At 50.2% G+C, this 24295-nt stretch overlaps 1 protein-coding gene and 1 long non-coding RNA gene across 6 annotated transcripts in view; one reads left to right on the top strand and one right to left on the bottom strand.

Moving 5' to 3' along the window:
• Positions 1-1424: 1424 nt before the first annotated feature.
• Positions 1425-24295, top strand: part of LOC148108338 (uncharacterized) — a 51760-nt gene continuing 28889 nt past the window's right edge. The window contains exons 1-4 of one of the 5 annotated variants that reach the window (XR_015720821.1): positions 1425-5147; positions 9820-10185; positions 11970-12252; positions 18879-19035. This is a non-coding gene — a long non-coding RNA (uncharacterized LOC148108338). Of the gene's footprint in view, positions 5148-5824; positions 10186-11969; positions 12253-18878; positions 19036-24295 lie in introns of those variants that run through there. The other 4 variants (XR_015720823.1, XR_015720824.1, XR_015720822.1 and 1 more) reach the window with 4 other exon arrangements.
• NLRP5 (NLR family pyrin domain containing 5) overlaps positions 6670-24295 on the bottom strand; it is a 31042-nt gene continuing 13416 nt past the window's right edge. Inside the window, exons 5-13 of the mRNA XM_045774251.2 lie at positions 21853-23467; positions 20677-20847; positions 18965-19132; positions 16751-16921; positions 14316-14486; positions 12024-12194; positions 9861-10031; positions 8385-8555; positions 6670-6802 (exon numbers count right to left, since the gene is read on the bottom strand). Coding sequence (XP_045630207.2) covers positions 6670-6802; positions 8385-8555; positions 9861-10031; positions 12024-12194; positions 14316-14486; positions 16751-16921; positions 18965-19132; positions 20677-20847; positions 21853-23467 — 2942 coding nt within the window. The remainder of the gene's footprint in view (positions 6803-8384; positions 8556-9860; positions 10032-12023; positions 12195-14315; positions 14487-16750; positions 16922-18964; positions 19133-20676; positions 20848-21852; positions 23468-24295) is intronic.

Below are 24295 nucleotides of genomic sequence, written 5' to 3'. Positions count from 1 at the left end.
GGAGGAATGTTGTACTCAAGTACTGATCGATAGGCTGCAGGTTAAAAGGAAATTCCTTTCTGCCTTTGTTTCCCCCTTCACTAAGGGGGGGGGGAGGGTGATATTTGGGCTCCAGGAAATGGAGTCTGTGGGTCTCTGAAACTTAGGCTAGTGATAAGAATGCTACTTCCTTGTAAATCACTAGGACATTTGTAAACCGAGGGCGACTCCTGTCCTGCATGACTGTGACCTCTATCAGTGAGCCATTTGTTTTTTCCTTCCCTTAGTTTCAGGGCTGGCAGGAGCGCCGCAGGAATGTCACCCGTACCCCAGCTGGGGGGCAGGGTGGGTGTGGGGTGTCAGCTCGTGCCTGGCCCTCATCAAGGGGACACGTGAGCCAGGGTTTTGAGATGGCCATTATCGAGGAGGACGCAGTCTCATGTGCGCCTACTGTGTGCCTGGTGCTTCAGAGACAGCACCCTGCCTCAGGGTCACACCGTCTCTAGGAAGCAGGGGCTACGTTCTCCATCAGACAGACAGAGAAGCGGCCTCAGCGAGTGGAGGTGACCCATCCTAACATTTACAAGGAGACACAGTAACACCGGGTCTCAGTCACCGGGTTCTGCCACACACCACATAGACACGGCTAGATTTTGTTGCTGTTAAGTGAAGCCACTGGCCCGAGATCTGCTGATCCGTTATCATTCCCGTGGGATGGAAATACCCCCAGAACTCCACCTAGTTTGGCGGCTTCTTCCAACCCGCCCCCCCCTTGTCTGGAGAGGCTCCTCCCTCTCCCTAACTGGTTTTGATGTGGGAAACAAAGGCAGAAGAAAAAACATAAATTTCCTTACTCTCTACAGCCCATTGACAAGTCCTTGAAACAGGCAGAGTGACCTTCCTCTAGGGACTCAGCTGCCTTGATGTTAATACTTTGCTGAGGGCAAAAGGCAATCCTAGCCCGACACCCAGGATCCTGTAAGTCTACTTTAACATATAAAAATTCCTTTGGAAACTTCCTTTATCTCTAAACCTCCCAAGAGACATGTTGGCAGTCATCCCCCAAGCATATGACCGACCAATATACATCTCATGACTGAGGTTTTATTAGACAGTAAGATGACCTTTTCCCAACAACAGCTAGCCCCCTCAAGGTCCTGGAAGCCTTGCTTCCAAAATTCCTTAGAGGCTCAGGCTAACCCTAACCCCCTCCCAACTTGAGGGTATATAATGGGCCACTCCTCATGACCCCAGTGCAGCTCTTTCTGCCCATGGGTCCTGTCCCCGTGCTTTAATAAAACCACCCTTTGCGCCAAAGACGTCTCAAGAATTCTTTCTTGGCCGTGAGCTTCGAACCCTAACATCTTTCCTACATCACATTCACTGCTGTGAATACATCCAGAACAGTTTATTTTTATTTATTTTTGATAGAGTGTGCTGGGCAAGTGGGGGGAGGGGCAGTGGGGGAGGGGCAGAGAGAGAATCTGAAGCAGACTCTGGCTGAGCACGGAGCCCTGGCCTGGGTGGGGGGGTCGATCCCACCACCAGATCATGACCTGAGCTGAGCCCAAGAGTTGGGTGCTTAACGGAGTGAGCCACCCAGGCGCTCCCTGGAACAGTTTAGCAATAGGCTTCTACAGTGCAGAAATGTTCCGTCAATCTGGTTGAGGTTCCTCTCCCAGAGCTTCCTAGGGTCCTCTAGGAAAACGCTGGTCTCTGCTGCCACTGTCTGGATTCTTGAAATCAGTACAATCAGTTCTTTAATTTTTAAAAGAGATTTATTTATTTTAGAGCAAGAGTGTGGGTGGGGGAGGGGAGGCACAGAGGGAGAGGGAGAGAGAGCATATCAAGCAGACTTCCCGCTGGGTGTGGAACCCGATGTGGGCTCCGTGTCACAACCCTGTGATCGTGACCCTGAGATCGTGACCCTGAGACCATGACCTGAGCTGAAATCAAGACTCAGACGCTTCACCAGCTGAGCCACCCAGGTGCCCCTATTTCATATCATTTCAATGCATGGATCTGAGTTAGGTCTTGGTTTTTTTGTTTATTGAAGTAAAATGCACATAATGCAAAACCAACCATTTTTCTAAAACTTTGTAAGATTGTTTAACCACAAAATTAACAAAATATCCTGAACTATGTTAATTTTACTTTATAAAAAGTATAAATGACCTCATCATAACCTCATATATCCTGATCACCCCCCAAAGGCCCCACCTCCTAATACCATCACATTGGAAGTAGAGTTTCAACAGCTGAATTTGGGGGGGTGGGGCACGGACATTCAGTCCATAACAGTTATAGAAGGAGATTTTTTTTTCTTTCAATAAAAATAGCTTTCTGATTTTTGTCTCTCTGCTCCCCGTTCAACTTTTAATCATGATCGTCTGTGGCAAAACAATGAAGAAACACCATTTCTGACACAGAGGCTCCCAGACCATGGAAGGACCTGAGTTGGTTTTCCCAAGAATTTAAGACCTCTGCAGCCAGACTCTTTCTTTTTAAAAGAATAGACTAAATTTTTTTTTCCGGGCAGTTCTGGGTTCACACGATTTGTGGAAGGTGCAGAGATTTCCCACCTAACGCCTGGCCCACCCACGCACGGCCTCCCCCGCCCCCCCCATCAACATCCGGGCCAGAGCGGTGCGTTTGTTACCACCCATGAACCTGCAGTGACGCGCCGTTGTCGTCCGAAGCCTGTAGGTTACATCAGGGAGCATTCTCGGTGGTGCGTGTTCTGCTGGTTTGGACGAATGTATCTGTCATTCTAGCATCAGTCAGAGTAGTTTTGCCGCCCGAAGTCAACCTGCTCACCTCGCCCGCCTCCCTCGCCCCTGGCAAGCACGTGTCATCTTACGGTCTCCGTAGTTTCGACCTTTCCAGAACGCCCTGTGGTTAGGATCGTATGGTGTGCAGCCTTTCTGATTGGGCTCCTTTAACTTGGTAGGGTGCACTTCCGTTCCCTCCATGTCTTCGCTTGACAGCTCGTTTCTCTTTGGCGCTGAGCATATTCCGTTATCTGGACGGGCCACAGTTCATTTGTGCATTTGCCTCCTCCAGGAAGGGCACCTTGGTTGCTCCCACGGTTTTGGCAACTGTGGGTAATGCCGCCACCCTCTGGGGTGTCGGGTCCGCGGCTGTCCCTCTCCTGTAGAAGCCAGCAGTGGCGGTGTCCTCAGCCCTGCGTGCTGGCATGGGGTTGCCTGTGGAGCAGCCCGACCCCCTGGGGTTCAGGGGAGGTCCCCTGCTTCGTGTAGACGGATGGTCCTCGGGCAAGGGCGCTTGTGCCCGGAGGTGACACCTGGTAGCGTCTGGAGCCTTTTTAGTTGTCACGACTGGGGGCAGGCGGGTGGCCTTGGCGTCTTCGTGGGTAGAAGCCAGGGCTGCTGTCAGCATATTCCCACGCACAGGACAGCCCTCCTTCCCCCCTCCCCCCACAATTGTGCTAACAGTGCGGAGGATGAAAACCCGCGCGGGCGGGCCGTGCAGCGGCTCCTGGAGGAGGAGACGGTGCTCTGCTGCCATCTAGTGGGCATCGGGGGAGGCTCACGGGCCGCGCAGCGCCGCGGAAGGGCAGGCGGGCATCCCCACCCCAAGCCACATCGGTGCTGATGCCTTAGGCTGCGCTCGGTAACGACGCGGCGGGAGGCTGTTTCCCGGTTCGGTTGATTCAGCCGTGCCGGGAGGTTGTGGGGAAGAGTCGTGGGGTACAAGACGGCATGAGGGATTTTGGGGGAAGATGAACTCTTCTGTGTATTTTGGTGACGGCCGTCCAACTGCTCAGAACGGTACACTAAACAGAGGGAAATTTCTACTGTATGTAAATCACACCCCAAAACCAACTTGCAAAAATACAGACGACGCGGGAGAAAAGCAGCCTCCTCAGGCTGCAAAGTCAAAAGCAGCCGGAGCGCTCCTGCTAACGTGACTCTTGGTGGGATGAGCTGGTTGGACATTTGCAGCGTGTACTTGTGACTCTCCCCTACACCCCCTCCAACCCCCCCGTTGCTAGAATGTGATGAGCTCCCAGAGAGCGGGGACCTTGTCGGTCTTGCGTGCTGCTGAACTGTCAGCCCTGGCCCAGCGGCCAGCACACAGGCCCTGGGCATTTCTAAGAATAATCGGCACCTTGTCTCCTCCTTTTGGAACTTGGAATCAAATGAGAAATCAGGAGTTAGATATAGATCAAGATGTCGCCTCTATTACTCAAAGCTCCATTGGACTGATGGCCTGTATTTGCAGATTTTTTTTTAAGATTTTGACAGAGAGAGAGAGCGCACGTGTGCGCGAGCATGAGCAAGGGGAAGGAGCAGAGGGAGAGGGAGAAGCAGGGTCCCTGTTAAGCAGGGACCCTGATGTGGGACTCGATCCCAAGTTCCTGGGATCATGACCTGAGCCAAAGGCAGACACTTAACTGAGTCACCTAAATGCCCCCGTGTTTGCAGATTCCCAACAGTTTGCCTTAATCAGAGTCCCAGAAGCTTGCTGCGTGGAGAAGGGCAGAGTGCAGATGTCCTAAGGACAGGCTGCTTGGAAGGACTGCCCAGAGGGGCTCAGCCACACAGGCCTGGTGTCCTCCTTCTGGCCTTACCAACTAGGTAACTTCATCTCTACCCTTGGAGTTGGCTGGGGAGGGGGCGGGGGCAAGACATTAGCTGCCCTTTCCAACATGCAGAAGTGAGTCGAGAGTGGCTTCCCCCTAGAGCATAGGGCAGAGCATCGGACAGATGATAAGGTGGCCCCAGGATCCCTTCAGCCCTTCATACCCTTGTGGGGTCTCTTCCCTGTGCGTGTGAGCAGGACTTGTGACTTACTCCCCAACAGAATATGGCAAAGCTGGTGGGACGTCACTTCTGGAATAATGTGAAATTGTTAGTCTGTTTTGCAGGGAGACCCTCTAGCTTTGAAGAAGCAACCTGCCATACAAAGGGGCCGTGGTGCAAGGAGCTGGGAATGCTGTCTGACAAATCCGAGGCCCTCCGTGAGGCACCTGCAAAGGAACGAACGCCTCCAGGAACCACTGGAGTTTGGAAGAGGTTCTCCCGCCGGTTCAATCTCTGAGGAGACCATGGCCCCCCCGCACACATTGATTGTGGCTCTGTGAGACCCCGAGGCAGAAGACCCAGCCAGGCCACACCCAGCCGCCCGACCCACGAAACTGTGAGGTAATGTGCTTCAGGCTGCTAAGTTTGTGACAATATTGTGAACGGCCGTAGATACAGGAGTATGTATTCAGTAATGTAATTGTGGAATGAATGTTCTAGCTTTGAGAGCCTTCCAGGAATTCATCTTCCCAAACTGGCCATGAAAAGTAGGTGCTGTTTTCCTTATTTCACAGAGAAGGAGACAAAGGCTGATAGAGGTTGGCATTTGTCTCGTGTCGTCAAAATCATTTAGGAGAGCCAGGTCTGAGCACAAAACTCACTGCCTTCTCTCTTTGATCTTCCTTTTTGGGCAGTTTTCCAAAGTGGACATGTGTATGGTCAGGGGGAGAGAGGAGCAGACAGTGCTCTAGGGACACCATTAAACACGGAAGGCAGGGGCTAGGTCTTCTTGGCTCCGTGGAAGGCGATATTCCTTTAAAAAGACTACGATAGTGGTGCTTTATTAGCATTTAACACGAGCATGAGTGGGTCGCCTCGCCGGATCTGTAGGTCAGGTGGTCACGTGTCCCGTGTGGGAGCGCCCGTATCCGGAAGACTGGGGGGTCTCTGATTTAGGAGCTGTAACTGTGACACCTGTCCCCCATTCACTTCACACAGACCATGCCCCGCTGCTCCCAGGCACAAGCACTGTGCAGTCTGAATATTCCAGAACATGTGTTTAAAATGTATTCCTGCAGAGACATCACGGATTGCAGGTCATGCTAGCGACGCGAGCCCGAGGAAACTACAGAGCTGACATTTGTCCCACGCTCGGCATAAACTTTTCATCAGCCGCGTTCAGGGCCGGGAGGAGGCAGGCCGATCGCCATCTAATTTGAGCCGACAGGGAAGAAGCCTAGAACGTTCCCAGGTTTGAAACAACGATGCTTGAATTTGAAGAGCAAGTGAGTTAATTTGTGGATCGTGCTTTGAGTAGAGCCTGACACCCCATGTCAGCGACCATCACCGTGGACTAGAGCAATAAACGGAAGGACTAATAACAAGGACACATCGTGAGACCACACGCATTTCCCACTTTCCGAGGAAGAGACTGATTGTTCTGTAGCCATGGCAACAAGTAGCTACCCAACCAGGTGTAAAGCCGCTAATTGGATCCACCCAGGCTGGATCCACCCTGTTTTTTGTATCATCAACATTTGGGGGCCACTTTTAGGACCTAAGTCCTCCCACCCTTCTCTTGGACCATATCCCTACTGTCAAGAAGGTCACATGGTACTTATTCCCCAAATGCTCTCAGTGCTTATTTTATTTGATTTTCTCTATATGCTTCGAGGTCAGACAGACATTTCATAGGTACGGAGATCCTAGGACTGGAAGGTCACAGCCTATGTCAGAGGCAAATGCAACAACCAAGTTATATTGGACACATGAGAATTGCCACCAGTGAGGGCTTTGTGAGAACCAGAGCTCATATTCCATCTCTGAGAGGGAACTCCTGGGGACAGCTTGCCCCAGAAGACTGCTTTTATGTTCCTCCGTCAGAGTGCGTGTGGGGGGGGGGGGAGGGGGGAGTTTCCTGTTTTCAGTTTTTCCACCAGTACCGGTCATCTTCATCGTAAGAATACCAGTTGTCATCAATTATGATCTGTGGCTTGAGTTGCTGGACCTCCTTCAGCAGCCTCCTTACTTGAGTGGGATATTGCCATTTCCACAACCTGGGGAGGCGGAAGGGAGACACGTTACTCTGGGAATTTGCTTCTGACTGCTTCTCCTTTCCTAAAAATCCCTGGAAACCCCATCAAGTATCTGAAACCTCTTCTCGTACTCTCGAGGTGCTCCACAGAGCAAGAGTGAACCCCTACATGGAAAGGCACGTACCAGGTGCTCCACTGGGCTTTCATGGGCGTCTGCCCCTCACCACGTCCTACGAGGCAGGCACCATTACTCATCCAGCCACGAGCTCCTTCCTGAGAACCTGCTTTGTGCCAGGTCCCGTTACAGGGTTTGGAGGCCCAGTGATGAACAAGGCAAAGTCCCTACCCTCATGAAGCTTCTATTCTTGGGAAGGAGAAACCGGTTTTCAAATAGCTAACACAGCATCGTCTCCATTTTGCAGATAGCAAAATAGGCTCCTGCAAGGTCCATCAGTAAAATCTAGGTCTGACTCTTCAGCTGCCAAGTCCCATGATCACAGGCTGAGCTTGTCCAAAGCTACATGAGTCACTGATACAAATATGCTTTCTATCAGCTCAGTCTTCTGCCTTTCCAGCTTATTTGCTAAAGAGATCACTGGGACAGTTCTCCTTGTCCACACTGAGAGCTCTGGACCCACAGAGCCAAGCCTTCCAATCCATCCTGCCCCTCAGATCCCACCCTGTTATCGCCATATGCTGACACCTGACCCCGGCACAAACCCCAGCACTGTAAGCTGGGCCACACAGAGGCAGTTTTCCATCGGCAAGTTTGCCGTGGAAATAAATAGAGGACAACCTACCGCAATGGGCCGTCCGTCTTAACCGTCTCTCAGGGTGCATTTGGGTGGCGTTAGGTACGCTAGTGCTGTTGTGCGGCCATCTCCAGTTCTATCTCGTCACTTCTCATCTTCCCCAGCTAAGACTGCCCCATAAACACCGACTTCCCATTCCCCCCAGCCCCTGGTACCACTGTCTACCTTGTGTGTCTCTATGGATTTGACTGCTCGAGGGACCTCACTTAAGTAGAATCGTGCAGTATTCGTCTTCTCGCATCTGACCGACCTCGCTGAGCACAAGGACCGTAAGGTTGGCCCATGTTGTGACAGGCGTCAGAACGTCCTTTTGTTTGAATGCTGAGCGCTATTCCACCATGTGGCTGATCACCTGCTTCGTTCACCGGTTCACCCGGCAGCAGATGCTGGGGCCGCTTCTGCCCTTTGCTGCGAGTGATGCTTTTGTACACGTGGGTGCACAAGTCATTTTTCTAGATCCTGGGTTTGGTTCTTTTGGGTATATGACTCAGAATTGGATCATATAGAAATTCTATTTTTAGCCTTTTCAGGATAAACATCTGATTTTTGTGCTGTCTCTCCATTCTCCCTAAACCCAACCAGAAGTAAGCCCCATGATATCAGGCGCCTTGCCTCAGTCTCCAGCCCTGTCTCCCCAGTATGGTGCTCGGAACACAGTGGGCACATGGTGGTTGAATCAAGGATCGGGTTGGTGAACCCCATCTCCGCTTCCGGGATAAAGTGCTCCTCCACCGACCAGCATGCCTGCAGAAGGAGGTGGGCCTCTCGGAAGACGGTCGCCAGGGACTCACCCGATTATTTGTAGGTTGCACGTGGGGTGTGCGAAGGCCGGACACAGCTTCATCATTCCTCCGGGGCTGAAGTGGTTCTGCATCAAATTCAGGCTGGTCAGGCGCGGGCTGCAGAGGAGAGCCGAGGCGAGGGCCTCGCAGCAGCCGGAAGTCAGTCCACACGCCTCCAACCTGCGGGGCCAACACGCCAAGAAACGCCAGCAAAACTCAGCGACCGACCCCGCAACCCGTTGGACTTTCACGGCCAAGTTTAGGATGGGGGGGTGGGCTCTGCTCCTGGCGTTTCGGGTTCTGCCGTTCTGGGGAGGAGCCCGGACATTTGCATTTCTAACGGATCCCCAGGCCGTGATGCTACCGCTGCTGCTGGATCTCCTGTTAAGAGCTGCTGGGTGACTTAATGACAGTCCGGAAAGAATGAAAGATAATGGGGGAGGGCGCTTGCAACCAGGGAACAGAGCAAGGCACACGGGAAAGACTTGCTGAGAACCTGCATTTCACCTGAAACCCAAGAGACCAGAAGGAAGCCAGGCGAACGGGTGAGGAAGTAGCGGTGAGGTCTTAGGAAATTGCACGTACCTGGCCCTCGCGGAAGGAAGGCTGGGGCATGTCTGAGACACGGACAGGGAACCGGACGGCCACAGGGGAGCCAGAGGCCATGTTGTGAGAGGAGGCTGGACATTTTTTAGGTCACAGGTCACATTAAGGATTTAGGATTTTATCCTAGGAGCAGTTGGGGGCCAAACAACTTTGTTAGATGTAATAATTGGACGGTAGCCGTGTTCTCCCATGTTGGAGTCGCGCGACGAGATAGTCAGAGCAGGGGCGACGAACTGTAGCTCGCTAGGAAATGGTTCACCAGATGGAGCACAATACAGACGATCATTTAAACTGTGTGGTGAGCATGCAGGTTTGTAATGTCCCAATCAGTCTAGCTTTTGTGTGTTTGGGAACTTCTTGTGATAGAGTAACAAGTCATGGGATGTGCTTAAGTGGTTTTAACCTCCTGTACTTAGACGGTGAGGTGGGATCGAATCGAGCATATTGTTATTATTGGTTTTGCTTCTAAAATAATATCTAAGCATCTATGAGAGCAGGAAGTCTCTACTAGGGAGGCTGTGGAAGGAGGCGGGGGGAGGTAATTCAGTGATGGCAGAAGGCATTTCATAGATGCCCGATATGTGTGAGGTTAACCTGGTAACAGGAGGGGTTCTTCCTCTTGTTTCAGAGAGAAGGGAATGTGGGTACAGATATTGAGTGGTTTCATGGAGGAACATCCAGGGCTTTCCTATGAAATGGCTTTGGGTTGGTTCGAAGGGGGTGAGGTCATTTCTTAAGCACCAGGAAGAACAAGGCTGGTTCACGTGGAATCGTGACAGTTGGAACACCGTCTTTGTTCAGCAACTTCACACTCAGGCCCCCCTTTCCCTTCTCCCAGCCCTCACACAGGGGACCCCAGGAACTCACCCAGGAACTCACCCGAGCCTCCTCAGAGAAGCCCTCCTGTGCTTCAGCCCCTCGCACAGCGCTACGACGCCGTCATCACCCAGGGCGTTCACGGCCAGATCCAGGCTCTTCAGCTGTTTGCTCCTCGCGACCACACGGGACAGTTTCTTGCAGCAGGCAGCGGTGAGATGACACTTCACCAATCTGCAAGAGGAGAGCCCGTGTCATTTGAGGAGAGTGCTAGAGGGGGACGATGCCCAGAAACATCAGTGGGGGCTTTCCTTGACTCCTTCCTCCCTGGGAACCTCTCTGTCCGTCCCTGAGAACGGCCTAGACTGTGCAGCACCCAGAGGCTCGGGTGAGGAGGGAGGATCGCGGCGGGTGGGGAAAGCATGGGACGTGGCTGGAGGTATCTTTGGAAAAAGAAATGAGCACATCAGACCTTGCTTCCCACCTGCAGCTGGGATAAAGATTCTCCCTGGTGGATGGAGAGAAAGACACAGGAAAAAAACCCACAAGTGAGGAGGAGAAGTTGGTAGAGTCCCTGAGAGGGTGAGAAAGATGACAGAAGGTACTGAAATGCTAGATGGGTGTGGGGTCCGAAAGGAGAGGCATCTTGTGCTTCAGTTCCCAGGATGAGTGGGGAGGGTGGGGGCGGAGAAGGCCCCTGAAGTACGCGCTGGATGACTCATCGGAGTAGAGATGATGGGAACAGCTCCATGGTCTCCTATCTACAGCTGAGAATAGAAGGGTCCCACTGAGGGCAAGAGAGTCGGTCTTCACGAGGCGTTCACACCAAGAATGAGAAAGAGTTGTCAGGGCTCACACCTGCAGATCAGGTGGGAATGGCCAAGCCTCAGATGCCAGCAAGGATCAGTGATGACGGTAGGACCACATGATCCCTCAGCACTTCACCCCAAAGAAGTGGCACCTCCTAGTGATTAAGCTTTAGTTTCTGCACCATGCAAAAGTAGGGCTCGAAATGCCCATTTCATGAAAACAAACACAGGAATTAATACTGGGGGGGGTCACTCAGATCTGTGGGCTATGATCTCTGTCCAATTCCTTTCTTTTGTTTATCACTGGGAAGGAGAGATATTACAATGGCCCTACTTTTTGGTTATTGGTTCTACTTTTGTAATTGAGAAGAAGATACTACCAAGCGCACAAAGATGTAGAAAGTACGCATAACTGAAACACTGGACGTAGGCTCAGTGTCCAGCTTTAGGGGATTTTTTTTTTTTAAAGATTTTATTTATTTATTTGACAGAGATAGAGACAGCCAGCGAGAGAGAGAGAGAACACCAGCAGGGGGAGTGGGAGAGGAAGAAGCAGGCTCATAGCGGAAGAGCCTGATGTGGGGCTCGATCCCATAACGCCGGGATCACGCCCTGAGCTGAAGTCAGACGCTCAACCGCTGTGCCACCCAGGCGCCCCCAGCTTTAGGGGATTTTTAACGTTATGATGTATCATTAAATGGAATAGCATACCGTACTTTGTGTACGATTATGGTCTGCAGGTCCTTAAGGGACAGAACGTGAGACCAAAACAAGGTCTTGGCTGCTGGGGAGTTCCGGTTTCCCCTGGCAATGATCAGTAGGGGAACTGCATGAGCCAGACACGTGAAATATTTAAAGCCCTGTGCCTCCATGTGGCAAGAATGCTTTCAGTGGTAACAGCTGGGATCCTTTCTTTGTCACACGCATCCAGGAGGAATTTGCCAAAGTATCAACAGCATCTACTGCTTGGTTGTTAGATTGGAGATTTATTTCTGCTCATTGAGATCTTTTAACTTTCCTATAGTCTGTTTAAGGATGGAAGACTCTTATTAAATAGAAACATTTCCATAAAAGGTAAAGAAATTTGAGCCCCAGAGGGAGAGGGTATTGAGAGAAAGCCCTTCCATCTCCACCCTACACACAGAATGAACAGCTGAAGAGTAACTTAGGGCAAGAAGAGGTCTTCTGAGACGTGAACAGGTTTTAGAAATCGAGGGTGACCTAAGCTCCAAAAATCCTGCCGTGGGGCTCGTGTCTGGACTCATTTCCGTGTCCTTCCCACGCTCACTGTGGCAAACATGTGAAAACGTGAGCATCAGTTGACTCAAGGACTAATTTTTGGTCACATCTCTGGACTTTCTAGGAACCCCAGCCCCCAATATGGTGGAGCTGACCCCCAACAACCATCGAAACTTACTCCAGGTCCTGGAGGTGACAAGATGGTTCCATCAGGACCTCGCAGAGAAGGTTCACCCCGTCGTCTGCCACGGGGTTCCTGCTAAGGCTCAGATGTGTCAGATGCTTGTTGCCCATGAGTGCAAACGCAAGAAAGCCACAGCCGGTGACATCCAGGTCGCATTCGTTTAGTCTGCGGGCACACACAAGGGAAAGAGGACAGTCATACCCGTGACTTGGCATCGCCTTGGGTAAGCTGCTTCTGCTGGCCTCAGTGTGCTCCTCTTCTGGGAGGGGGTTACGTAAGGGGCACTGCGGGGGGTTTCGGCTTGGGTAACAGGACGGCCCTGAAGTGCCTGGGTGACGTCTGGCATAGCACACGCGTCGGATGCCATTCGAGACCCTCTTGTGACTTTTCCTTCGTACTCGATGTGTCCCTTTCCCATTGCTGCTGTAACGAATTACCACAGACTCAGTGGCTTAAAACCCACATTTATTATCTTACAGATCTGGAGGTCAGCGGATTTTCACTGAGGTGAAAATCGAGGTGTCAGGAGGGCTGTGTTCCTTCTGGAGGCTCCAGGGGAGAATTGGTTTTCTTGTCTTTTGTAGCTTTTATGGGGTGCTCGTAGTCTTGGCTCCTGGACTGCAGTCAGCAATTATATCCTGTTTCCACCTCTCCTCTCCCACTTCTCCTCCTTTCCCTCATAAAAACCGCTTTGATTCCATCAGACTACTCAGATAATCCAAGATCATTTCCCATCTCAAGATCCTTCACTTGATCACCCCCGCAAAGTCCCTTTTGCCCTGGAGTTTACATTTCACAGGGATTAGGACGTGGACATCTCGGGGGGGGGGTCACTGTTCTGTCTGCCATACTCAGCCTCTTCCCGTCACTTATTCACCAAGGAACCTTGGAACCCACAAGGCAGACCTGTAATTGAAGTTGTATTCTTCACAGAATTTCTGGCTACAGGTAGACCATTAACATATGTTGATTTTTAAAAAATTATTTATAGTTACTGGTGAACTAATCGGTCAACGGGGTGAAATGGCAGAAAGTAAAGTGACCCCAGCAAGGCAGGCTGAGAGTGGGGAACAGGTGTAACGAATCTTTTCTTTTCACCACCAGACCAAAGACGTAGGCTAGAAGAGTGACCTGGCAATGGGGTGGCAGTTTTTAAAGCAGTTAGAGAGACCCCTTGCTGTGCGCTAGCCGGAGTACACGGCATCCCCTCGCTGAGCACGTGGTACTGTCTGGAGTGCGGGGACACCACCTCTGTGGCCGCCAACCCTGTGTCGCCATTACCAGCATCCGGAAACCTCAGTTATCCAGCTCCCCCTACCAGAACCTAAGCTCAGTGCACTTAGGGACCACGTGGCTCACCTCTGCCTCACTAGTGACCAGCAGTGTTCGCCCACGGCAGGTGCTTAATGAATATGGCCGATCCTCATTATTCATGGATTCTGTGTTTGCACGTTTGTCTGTTTGCTAAAATTTATTCTCTACCCCCCAAATCCATACTCGTGGTGCTCGTGGTCCTTCACGGACACGCATGCATGTGCAGAGCAGAGAAACATATCTAGCTCCCCGCTGAGGCTGAACTCGCTTCAAATTCATTGTAAACAAGTATCCTTTTCATGATCCAGTTAGTGCCACGTTTTTCACATTCTTGTGGTTTTTGTTGGTGATTTTGTTGTGTAAGAAGTGGGGCTAACATGAGGGGCTAACGTGAGGGGCTAACGTGAGGAGCTAACTTGGGGAGCTAACTTGGGGAGCTAACTTGGGGAGCTAAAGTGCTGTCCGGCGTTCCTGTGCCCAGGAAGGCTGTGCTGTGTGAGTAGAGACAATGCTTCATCAATGAGCTTCATTCAGCCACGAGCTATGGCGAGGTCGGCCCTGAGCTCAAGGTGAATGAGTCAACGATACGTATTAAACAAGGGGTCTTTCAACGGAAACCCAAGGTTAGGTCCTGGTTGGTTGGTGACAATGGGACCAGAGGCTCGCATGGGTCCAACCCTGTGTCTCCCCGGGAGCAGTGGTTTGGTGTCTGTGGTGACTTTACAGAACATAACTGCAAGAAATAACGAGAACCGCCTGTATCTGGATGAACGATGACTTCCCACTGTAAGAAAACGGGCAGAGATGGAATTTTCCATGGAAGGAGGAAATCGGCTCCTTATCTTAAGGATGCAGCCCTTATCTGTTCCCTCGTGGTGACAACTGTGCTCGCACTGCTTTGAGCTTGGCGAATGGTACATGCTGTTTGTGATAAAGCAATGCAGACCTCCCAGGGACGCGCGCGGGACTCACATCAGCCTCTGTAGCCCACAGTTGGGGAACTTCATGGCTCGACCCAACAGATTCACGCCTTCGCTCCCCAGGCTGTTGCTCGACAGGCACAGGTGCGTCAAACTCTGGCTGCTGATGAGGGCTGAGGCCAGGTCCTGGCAGCCGGCAGCTGTGAGGCCGCAGTTCCCCAGTCTGCAAGGAGAGAGCCCCAGGAACGAAAGGATGAGGTCTCCTCCGGAGGTTCCCTCCCTCCCTCCCTTGCAAGGAAGGGAAAGAAATGCCGCCCCAAGACTGACCAAGCCCTTGCAGACACGCGGTGATGTCACACTGTGTCTTGCATTTAACTTGCAAACCCAATGCCGATATTCTAAATAATGGGGGTGACTAGATCTGCCGTCACCCACAAGGGGAGACACACGGACAAGGCCACCTTGCTCCCCATCCAGGTGTCCTTGCTCCTCACATGTGCTACGGTGTGAGGTGTGGGCGAGATTAGGGACCTCCCTATTTAGAAGGTGACCTCCCTACTCCATCTGTTCCTCCAAGCTTAATACACAACAGCACTTGAAAACAAGAATTCCATAGTACTTCTCTCATGGGATTCTGGCAGAGTTAAATGAATTAGCACATCTCAAGTGCTTAGACCAGTGCAAAAACAAGCATTTACTCCATATTACTGATGGTGATTTATTTCGATGAAGAAATAGACTGGTGATGGGTAGTAAGGAGGGCACGTATTGCATGGAGCACTGGGTGTTATATGCAACTAATGAATCATTGAACTTTGCATCAGAAACCAGGGATGTACTGTATGGTGACTAACATAATATAATAAAAAAAATTAAAAAAAAAAAGAAATACTGGCTGGGTTGGATTAGAAGGGGGTCAGGATATATAAGCCTGAAATATGCCATCTTGGCATAAGGATGAACTTAAGCTGAAAGTAACCAAAAAAGCAGACACTGGAAGGGCTCTTTGCTGTCCCTCATCTCCTAAAAACAGGGCATGCATTTCCCTTGTATGTGTGTCCCTCCTCTTTCGTACCAGTGAGAGAATGACCCTTGTCACCAGAGACAGACAAGGCACGGAGATGAGTCATCATATAACCTTTATCAGGTCCCCTCATATACTTCCTAGTCACGTACCCACAATTTTTCAGCCCCTAGAAGCTCCAAATGCCTTTATCTAGTCACTTCTCCACAATTTAGCATAACTTTGTTAAAATGATATATAAGCTTGAGTCTAACTACTTCTTTGGGTTTCTAACATCTTTTCTGGGAAGCCTCCCTGCACATTAAAAAAAAAAGTAGTATCAATAAAATATGTATGCCCTTTCTCCTATAAATCATCAGTTTAATTTGCAGGCCTCAGACATTGAACCTAAGAGGTTAGAGGGAAAGTTTTTCCCTCCCATACAGACTGAGGGAACAAGGTATGCTGGCTTCTAATGTGATTCCGCCCCCCTCAGGACTTTAAAGGATAATTTGTGCCATTTTGTTTTCATTTTTTGCTATGACTTTAGACTCAAACTCCCCATGGAAGAGGGATGTTATTGACACGGCATGCGTTGGGAGTGGTGGGGGAAACAACTTTGCCCAGATTGTAGGTCATCAAGGGGGAGATTTCCAAGCCTTAGGTATCAAGCTGGAGCTCATGTTTTAGCCTTTTATTTTATTTATAAAAAGCCTTTGCCTTTTATTCCCTATGTGACTCTAGACAAGAGATTTCCCTTCTTCTGGATTCTGTTTTCCTTATCTGCGAATGGGGTGAAAATAATTCCTACCTGGCAGGTTGTGAAGATGGCATTAATGGCACTAGAACACTCAGCACAGAGCCTGTGTTCAAGGACGCCATAGACGGCAGCTCCGGCCATAAGCTAAGGCTCCTTTATTTTGGCATCGGTGAACTTTCCAGTATATAACACAGCACTGCTAACTCTAAGCAGAATGGTTAGGGATCCCCAAAACTTGTCTTTTAACCGTATGTCTGTACCCTTTAACCACCCTCTCCCCATTTCTCTCCCCAGCCGCAATCCCTGGCAGCTAACGTTCTTTTCTCTGATTCTACGCGTTTGGCTTCTCCCCTAGATTTTTTTTTTAATGATTTTTTATTATATTATGTCAGTCACCATACAGTACATCCCCGGTTTCCGATGTAAAGTTCGATGATTCATTAGTTGCATGTAACACCCAGTGCACCATGCAATACGTGCCCTCCCTACTACACCTAGATTTTTATATTGTTCAGAGTTTGGTAGCAAAGACACAGATGTTTTTACTGGGTCTTTTTTCTTTTTCTTTTTTTTTAATACCTCCATATTGGGGCATTCCCATGGGGTCAGAACTCCCATTCTAACCCTTGGCTTAGGCACCCACTAATTCCCCTCCCTCCTTCCCCACCATTTGGGCTGCATCAGCTCAGAGAAAGGAACCCTGGTGGAAAAAAGTGCAACTCACACCAGCTTCTGCAGGGCGCCCTGTGAGGCTGTCAGGGCGTCGCAGAGAGAACTTATCCCCTCGTTTGCCACCTCATTTCCCACCAGGCTGAGAAATTTTAGGCTGATGGATGTAACAAGGATCTGGGAGATCACCAGGCAACAGGCAGGGGTTAGTCCGCAGTGATCCAACCTGCAGAGATAAACAACGTGAAACACGTTCTCATTTCTCCCCCCAAAACAACCCATCTCCCTGTGCACCAGCGACTCCAGCTGTTTTGCTGACTTCTGGAAGCTGTTGGCTGTAGGCTTAGGGTCTGAGCATTTGCTCTTCCTTGTGTTTGCACCACCCCCCTCATCCCCAACCCCAACCCCACATCTTTATGTGGTTCAATTTTTCATTCGGGTCTCCTGAATGTCACCTCTACGGAGTTAGCCAGGCTCACAACCTTACTGAACGGTGCCTGTCCCACCCCACCCCACCCCACCCCACCCGAATCCCCCTCTGCAGCACTATTTCATGCATAGCAATGATCACCATATAGTTGCTCTTTAAAAAAAAATCGAAGTATATCTGACATGCCATATTGCAGAAGTTTAAGGTATAAGCATGTTGGTTTGAGACATTTATGTATGGCGGTATGATTGCCCTTGTAGTATTAGCATCTCTATCAGGTCACATCGTTATTGCTTTTTTGTGGTGGAAATAATTAAGATCTAGTCTCTTAGCAAGTTTTCCGTTTATAATATTGTTGTCTATAATTATTATACCGCGTGCTAGGTCTCCGGGACCTACTTACCTACTAGTTGCAAGTCTGGACCTTTCAACAACATATTTCTACTTTCCCCCACCCCCCTAGTCCCTGATAAACACCGCTTCACTCTGTTTTTATGAGTTCAGCTTTTTTTAAGATTCCATATGTGAGATCATATGGTGTTTGTCTTTCTCTGACTTATCTCAGTTTGCATAGTGTCCTCAAGGTCCAGAGATGTGGTGGCAAATGGCAGGATTTCCTTCTTTCTCAGGACTGTTTGCACTTGCTTATTGTTTGTCTTCCTCTCCAGAACGTCATCTCGATGACCCTGGCTTGGGATGGCAGCTCGCAGTTTACGGAGCAAAAATGTGTGTGGTGCAAAGCGAAATACTGGTCCGCAGTTGCTCTGTGTCAATTAAAGCTCAAAACAGAGCTTCTCAGTCTCGAGCGTACCGTAAGCATGCGGTAGCAGTGTCGTTAGACCAAGTTAGTCTAATCGACAAAACCCATGCCCAGGATCTACAAACCGCGGTAACAGCCCCACACTGCAAATGACCGAAACGTCCCTGGACAGGTCAATGTCTACACTCACCGTGCTGTCTCTGTCCTACTGAATGGTACTCAGCACGAGAAATGAACGTGCGATTGCCAACAGAAGAACATGGATCGTGGATCTGAGGGGCATTTACTGATTGAAAAAAAGCCAATCTTGGGGGCGCCTGGGTGGCTCAGTCAGTTAAGCATCTGACTCCTGATTTTGGCTCAGGTCCCGATCTCAGGGTTGTGAGCTCGAGCCCCAAATCCAGCTCCACACTAAGCGTGGAGTTTGTTTAAGATTCTCTCCCTCTCCCTCCCCTCCCCCCTCCCAAAAACAAAAACAAAAAAACCCCACCAAAACAAATTAAAAAAAAAAAAAGAAAAAAGCCAATCTCAAGACAGGGACATACTGTATGATTTCACTTATCAAGCATTGTCCAAATGACAAAATCATGGAGATGGAAAACATCCGTTATTTCCAGGGATTAGGGATGGTGTGGCTGGAAAAGGGAACAGGGCTTTGGCACTCGATCGTGGGCATGGCGTGGTTTTATGAATCTTACTCGTGACAAACAGACACAGAAGGACATCCACGCGTTCGTGTCAACATCCTGGGTCTGACGTTGTACTGTGGTCACGTAAGATACAACACCGAGAGAATTGCCCCAAGGGTTCCTGTCACCTAATTCTTTTATTATCTTTACGAACATGGAAAGTTACAATTTCATTGTAGTAAAAGATGCATAATAAAGCTTATCACCTTGACCACCTGTACGTGCAGAGGGGAGGCGTGGAGTGCCTACACACAGTTGCGCAACCACCACCCCCCCCTCCAGATTGCCCTCTTCTCTCTGATAGGTTTGCAGCTTGCTGTGAACAAGGATTTAAAAAGGAAAGACGACAGTGGCAAAACCGGAAATGCAGAAGCCACACCCAGGACGTACCTCAGAGACTCTAGTAAGCAGCTGGGGTGTCTTAACGCTTCGCAGGCCATTGTCAGGTCCGCAGCTTTCAGGTGAGTGCTCTCCAAGTTCAGGTATTTAATATTACGGTTGGTAATGAGCGTGATCCAGAGATGACGAAGGCCCCGGGTACCCTGCGCCCCTTTAAATCTACCCGAGAGAAAGCAGAAAATACGCGCGCGACACAGGTGACAGCTGTATCCCAATTTTCCCAGTTCCCCTCTTCTCCCATTCCAGCTGTCTTACCTGTCACTGTTTGCATCTACGTAATCTCAAAGATTTTTAAGATCTTATCAGTGACTCTACACCCAGTGTGGGCCTCGAACCCATAATCCCGAGATCGAGAGTTGCACGCTCCACCCACTGAGCCAGCGGGGGCCCCACGTTTATTTAATCTGAAAGCAACAATCCTGAGCATCTAGGATGCATCAGGCCCTGGAAGCAGTATTAAGCGATGCGAATTCTCCACGTTCCCACGGAGTTTGATCTCATGGGGAGACAGACACTCAACAAAGAGCTGAACGAGAGAGTTATGCTGAAGAATGACATACAGTCAGTCCATTAAGGACAGAGCACAGGGGCGCCTGGCTGGCTCTGTCGGAAGACCATGTGACTCCTGATCTCAGGGTCATGAGTTCGAGCCCCTCACTGGGTAGAGAGATTACTTAAAATCTTAAAAAGAACAGAACGATAAAGAGATATGGTCAAGTTCAGGCTGGAGAAAAAGGTCAAATGTCAGAAGAATATATAGATCGTGACACCATTGGGATTAAAAACAGTCGTTTGCCAATATATACATGTCATTGCGTGGGAAGTTTGTGAGTAATTAGGGAAATAGGAAGTTGAAGAGGCATCAGAGGATTTACTTAAAACCCTTGTAACACCGAATCTCGTTACCATTATGACGCGTTACTGCTGCATTCCATACGGTGATGGCACAGACAGGCTCATCGCCGCAGGGCAAGGGCTGAGAGCAGGGGTTCCTGGGGGAAGCACCAGGGTAAAGCCAGTGGAGGGGTTTGGTGCAGGACAGAGGTGAACAGGGCACTGTCAAGACTCTGGCCTTGCCAGCCTCCCTGGCACAGTCCAGCTTACGGAAACGAATGAGGGAAGAGATCGAAGAGGCAAGAAGGGGAAGATGTTTGCACGGAGAAGGCCACTCGCTCTAGTCTTGGGTGTCGCATATGCTGCTAGCGGTCTTGGAGGGAAGAGTCCAGAACAGAACCTTTGTCTGTGGCAGAACTAGCGCTTCCCCTCCTACTCCAGGTGCTTGGTGAGTACCCTGGGGCCTACCACAGGCCCAGGACCTTACTGGGTATTCAAATATTTGTTACCTTGTTAATACCCTAAAAGCATTAAGAACTGATTGAAAGCCTCCCGTAAGTCAAGTACTTTGACCTTGCAATGGCCTCACGCTCTACCCCTTTGCCTGCAATGAGCTCCCTGCAACTTTGTCTCTAACCAACTCCTATTCATCCTTCAATACCCGGAGTGAATGAACCTGCCTCGATAATCCCTTCACAGAGTCTTTAGTTTCTCCCTATTGTGAGCTTTTGGGAACTTGGTTCCTGTATCTTCCACAGCAGTTATCCCCTCCGCCCACATTCTTAGATGGGTCTCTTCTGGTGGGCGGGAGAAGAGAGCAGTGACATAGGCACACAAAGGGGTGTGTACGGGGGGCCAGATAGCCTTACATCAGACTCTGTACTTTACAGGTTGGCTGCCTCAGGCTCATGCAGAGGGTCTTCATGGCCCGTTCGTTCAGGACGCTGCCACTCAGGTCGAGCTGGCGCAGGCTTGGGTGGGTGCTGAGCGCAAAGCAGAGACTGTCCCAGCACTCATGGGCAAGGGTCCTCATGGGCGTCCTACATTGGAGAAGGAGATCAACACTGGCTTCCACGGGATGGGGTTCCACACGAGCAACTGTCATGACAGTGTCAGGGGACATAACCAGTCTGTTCTGGTGACACGGGGATGGCCTCGGAGGTCCCGAGGCCGATTCAGTGATGCTGCTTTGTGCTTTGAATGCACACTCACCCGCCCTGCCTCCTGAATGTCGTAACAGCCCGTGGGGTACCTACCGAGGTGATGTGGGGTTACCACATCTTCAGTGGGGTTGCCCTTAGATCTAACTCCCCCTTGAGTGTAAAATGGTGCAGCTGCTGCAGAAAACAGTGTGGAAGTCACTCAAAAAATTAAACGTAGAGCTACTGTATGATCCAGTAATCACTGAAATCAGGACCCTGAAGACATCTGTGCACTATCATTCCCTACAGCCAAGACACGGAAACAACCTGAATGTCCACTGATGGCTGAGGGATAGTAAAGACAATGTGGCACGCACGCACGCACGCATACACACACACACACACACACACACACACGAGAGAATGGTAACTATGTGAGGTGATGGATATGCTAATTAGCTTAATCATGGTGATTGTTTTACCAGGTTGTCCATCTGAAATATGTACAATTTTCGTTTGTCAATTATATCTCCATAAAGATGGGAAGGAAGGGGCACCTGGGCGGCTCAGTCAGTTAAGCATCTGTCTTCGGCTCGGGTCATGATCCCAGGATCCTGGGATCGAGTCCTGCATCGGGCTCCTGCTCAGTGGGGAATCTGCTTCTCCCTCTCCTTTTGCCCCTTCCCTTGCTGTGCTCTCTCTCTAAAAAATAAAATCTTAAAAAAAGAGGGCACATGTGGTTATGGGCACTGGGTGTTATATGCAACTAATGAATCGTCGAACACCACATCAAAAACTAATGATGTATTATATGTCGGCCAATTGAGCATAAGAAAATAAAATAAAGATAGGAAGAAAAAAAGACTAAAATGGCAAAATAAAAAAATAAAATGAAGGACTCACCCTTGGGGAGTGAGAGCCTGTGCCTCAGTGAACTCCTCCTTTGAGAAGCTCTCACGGACATCCATCCGAATCTTCTGCAAATACCGACAGCGCTGCAGACAGAAAGAGGACACCATCAAATCCATCCGGCGGTTTATCGGAAGCCACACTTCACGGAAGCTGTTCAATGCCGAGCAAACAAACTCGTCGTCTTGAGTCTCGAAAAGACAGTGGAAGGCGTCCAGCAAGTCTGGTGGGGCGGGGGTGCTGGCCTGTTGCCCCAGCAGAGAGATCCAGCTCAGAAGCCTCTGCTTCACGGCCAGGCGGACGCGACGTCCAAGCAGGACTTCCAGAGCCCCCGTCACCTCTTTGCTCATGAGGCCAAACAAGAAACGCTTCATCTGGAGCAGGTGGGCATTGGAGCTGATCTCTTTGAGGTCCACCAAAGTCCTCAGGCTCTCCATGAACACAGGGTAGGGATTCCCCTCCGTTTCCAGTCCTTCCAGAACGTAGTACAGGGCGGCACAGAACTCCTGGAGGCTGACGTGCGGGAACGTGTAGCACCTTTCGTGGCCACCATCTTGGAGGAGAATGTTCATGTGAAACAGAGCAGAGAGCTCCGACTCCTGGAGTCTGTGAACACTGAGGTCGTCTCCATAAAACACAAACCTTCTGTTCCACACTCCCTGCACAGCCACGAGGCACAGGCTCTTCAGGACGGCTCTCTCTTCCTGGTTGAGACAGCGCCGGGGTGCATCTCGTGGAGTGAGCTGATGGAACACGAAGGTGGCATACAAGCCCGTGAGGGTTTGGCAGGTAGGGGGGAGGCTCTTTCCCGATGCCTCCTGCAGATTCAGAGCCTCGCAGATGATCGACCCCACGACGGGGACTTGGCACTCGTCAAACAGGGGGTGGTTGGCCACCACCGAATGCAGGATTTGCGTCTTCTGATGCTCGTTCTTTGTGTGCCGAAGGAATAGCTGGATCCTCTTCTCCACGGAGATGCCCCCAACGAACAGGTAACGGGGCGACGTGAGCATGGATTTGAGCTTCTCTATGCCCGTGTCTCTGATGGTGATCATCAGGTAGGACTCAGGGAGCAGGACTTTCTTCAGCAGGCTACACATCACAACAGACGTGGGTTGTTTGTCTGCCCAGTCTTCACAGAGATTTGTGTCATTGTCTTGGAAGGCAAAGTCCAGGTCATCGAAACCATCAATGACAAACAAGAGCCTTTCTGGTTGGGACATGATGTCCATCATTGGAACCTGGAAGTCTGGCCGCTCTCTGGAAATTAACTCTGCAAAGCTGGCCTCCCTCATGCATTGCATGTTTCTGGCACGGAGGAAGAAGGCGTAGGAGAACATGCCCTGGTAGAGTTCACCCCGTGCCCAGTAGAGCAGGACCCTTCTAGCCAAAGTGGATTTCCCGATTCCTGATTTTCCGTGCAAAACCACGGTATGAGGCTGGAAGCCCCTCTGGTCTGGATCAAAAGCAGCAAGCAACGTTTGCATTTCTGGACAGTGAGAGGCAAGTTTTTCAAAACCAGGGTATTCATCCAACTTTGTAGCAAATTTTGTCATCACATAGCCCTGGTAGTCCCCCGTGTTACCTCCACGGCCCAAGCTGGACAGGTCTTGAAGAGAGAAGAAAAACAGGAAACAACATTTGAAGAAAGTCTGGAGTTTAGGAAAAGGCAAAACAGAACAAACCCCAAAACCCTGGATCTAGAACCAATGGACCCTGAATCAGTCTTTTGCTCCTTCCTAGCAGTGTGCTGATAACTGGCTCCACCCCTCATTCAGAGATCACTTCCTCAAAGCTTATGAACAGCCTGCTAGCTAGCTCTGTTTGTCCCTTTGGCCCCATCTTTCTTCTCAGCACTTACTACCTACCACATTACGTTTTTGTTGGCTTACTGTCTTTCTCCCCTCAGTAGACTCTACGCGGGGACTTTGTTATTTACCGTTGTCTTTATTATTTATGATAATGCCTTGACCCTGCGGACACTCCAGTATTTGTTAAATGAATAGTCTACGCCAAACACTCCAATGTGGTCTCTGAAAGACAGAGAGGCTTGGGGGAGCTGAGGATGTGTGCGCCATGGCCCTGAGTTCTAGGCTTGCGAGACAGGCGTGCATCTCCAGGCTCTGGGCTACCGCGGAGAAAGACCTCCACGCATGGGGATCCTGCTCTGCCCAAAGAGGCAAGCATGGCCCTTGAAGTCAGACAGATCCTGCTTGAAATTCCATGTTCTACTGTATGGTGTCAGTTTCTGAGCCTCAGTTTCCCCATGTCGGCAATGAGATAAATATTTATCACAACACTTGAAGAGGATGTGAAAGAGAGAATGTGCCTTCAAAATTTATTTGCACAGGGCCTGGCAGAAATGATTAATGGTCACCATTGTCATTAAAAAACCATAATTCCTTCCCATGATCTGGTTTTATTTTTATCCCAGCAC

Source organism: Ursus americanus, chromosome 21 (genome assembly GCF_024610735.1).
Source record: "Ursus americanus isolate L20-20 chromosome 21, mUrsAme1.1.p, whole genome shotgun sequence".
In the NCBI taxonomy this organism is placed as follows: domain Eukaryota; kingdom Metazoa; phylum Chordata; class Mammalia; order Carnivora; family Ursidae; genus Ursus; species Ursus americanus.
This window is presented reverse-complemented; position numbering and strand designations above follow the sequence as displayed.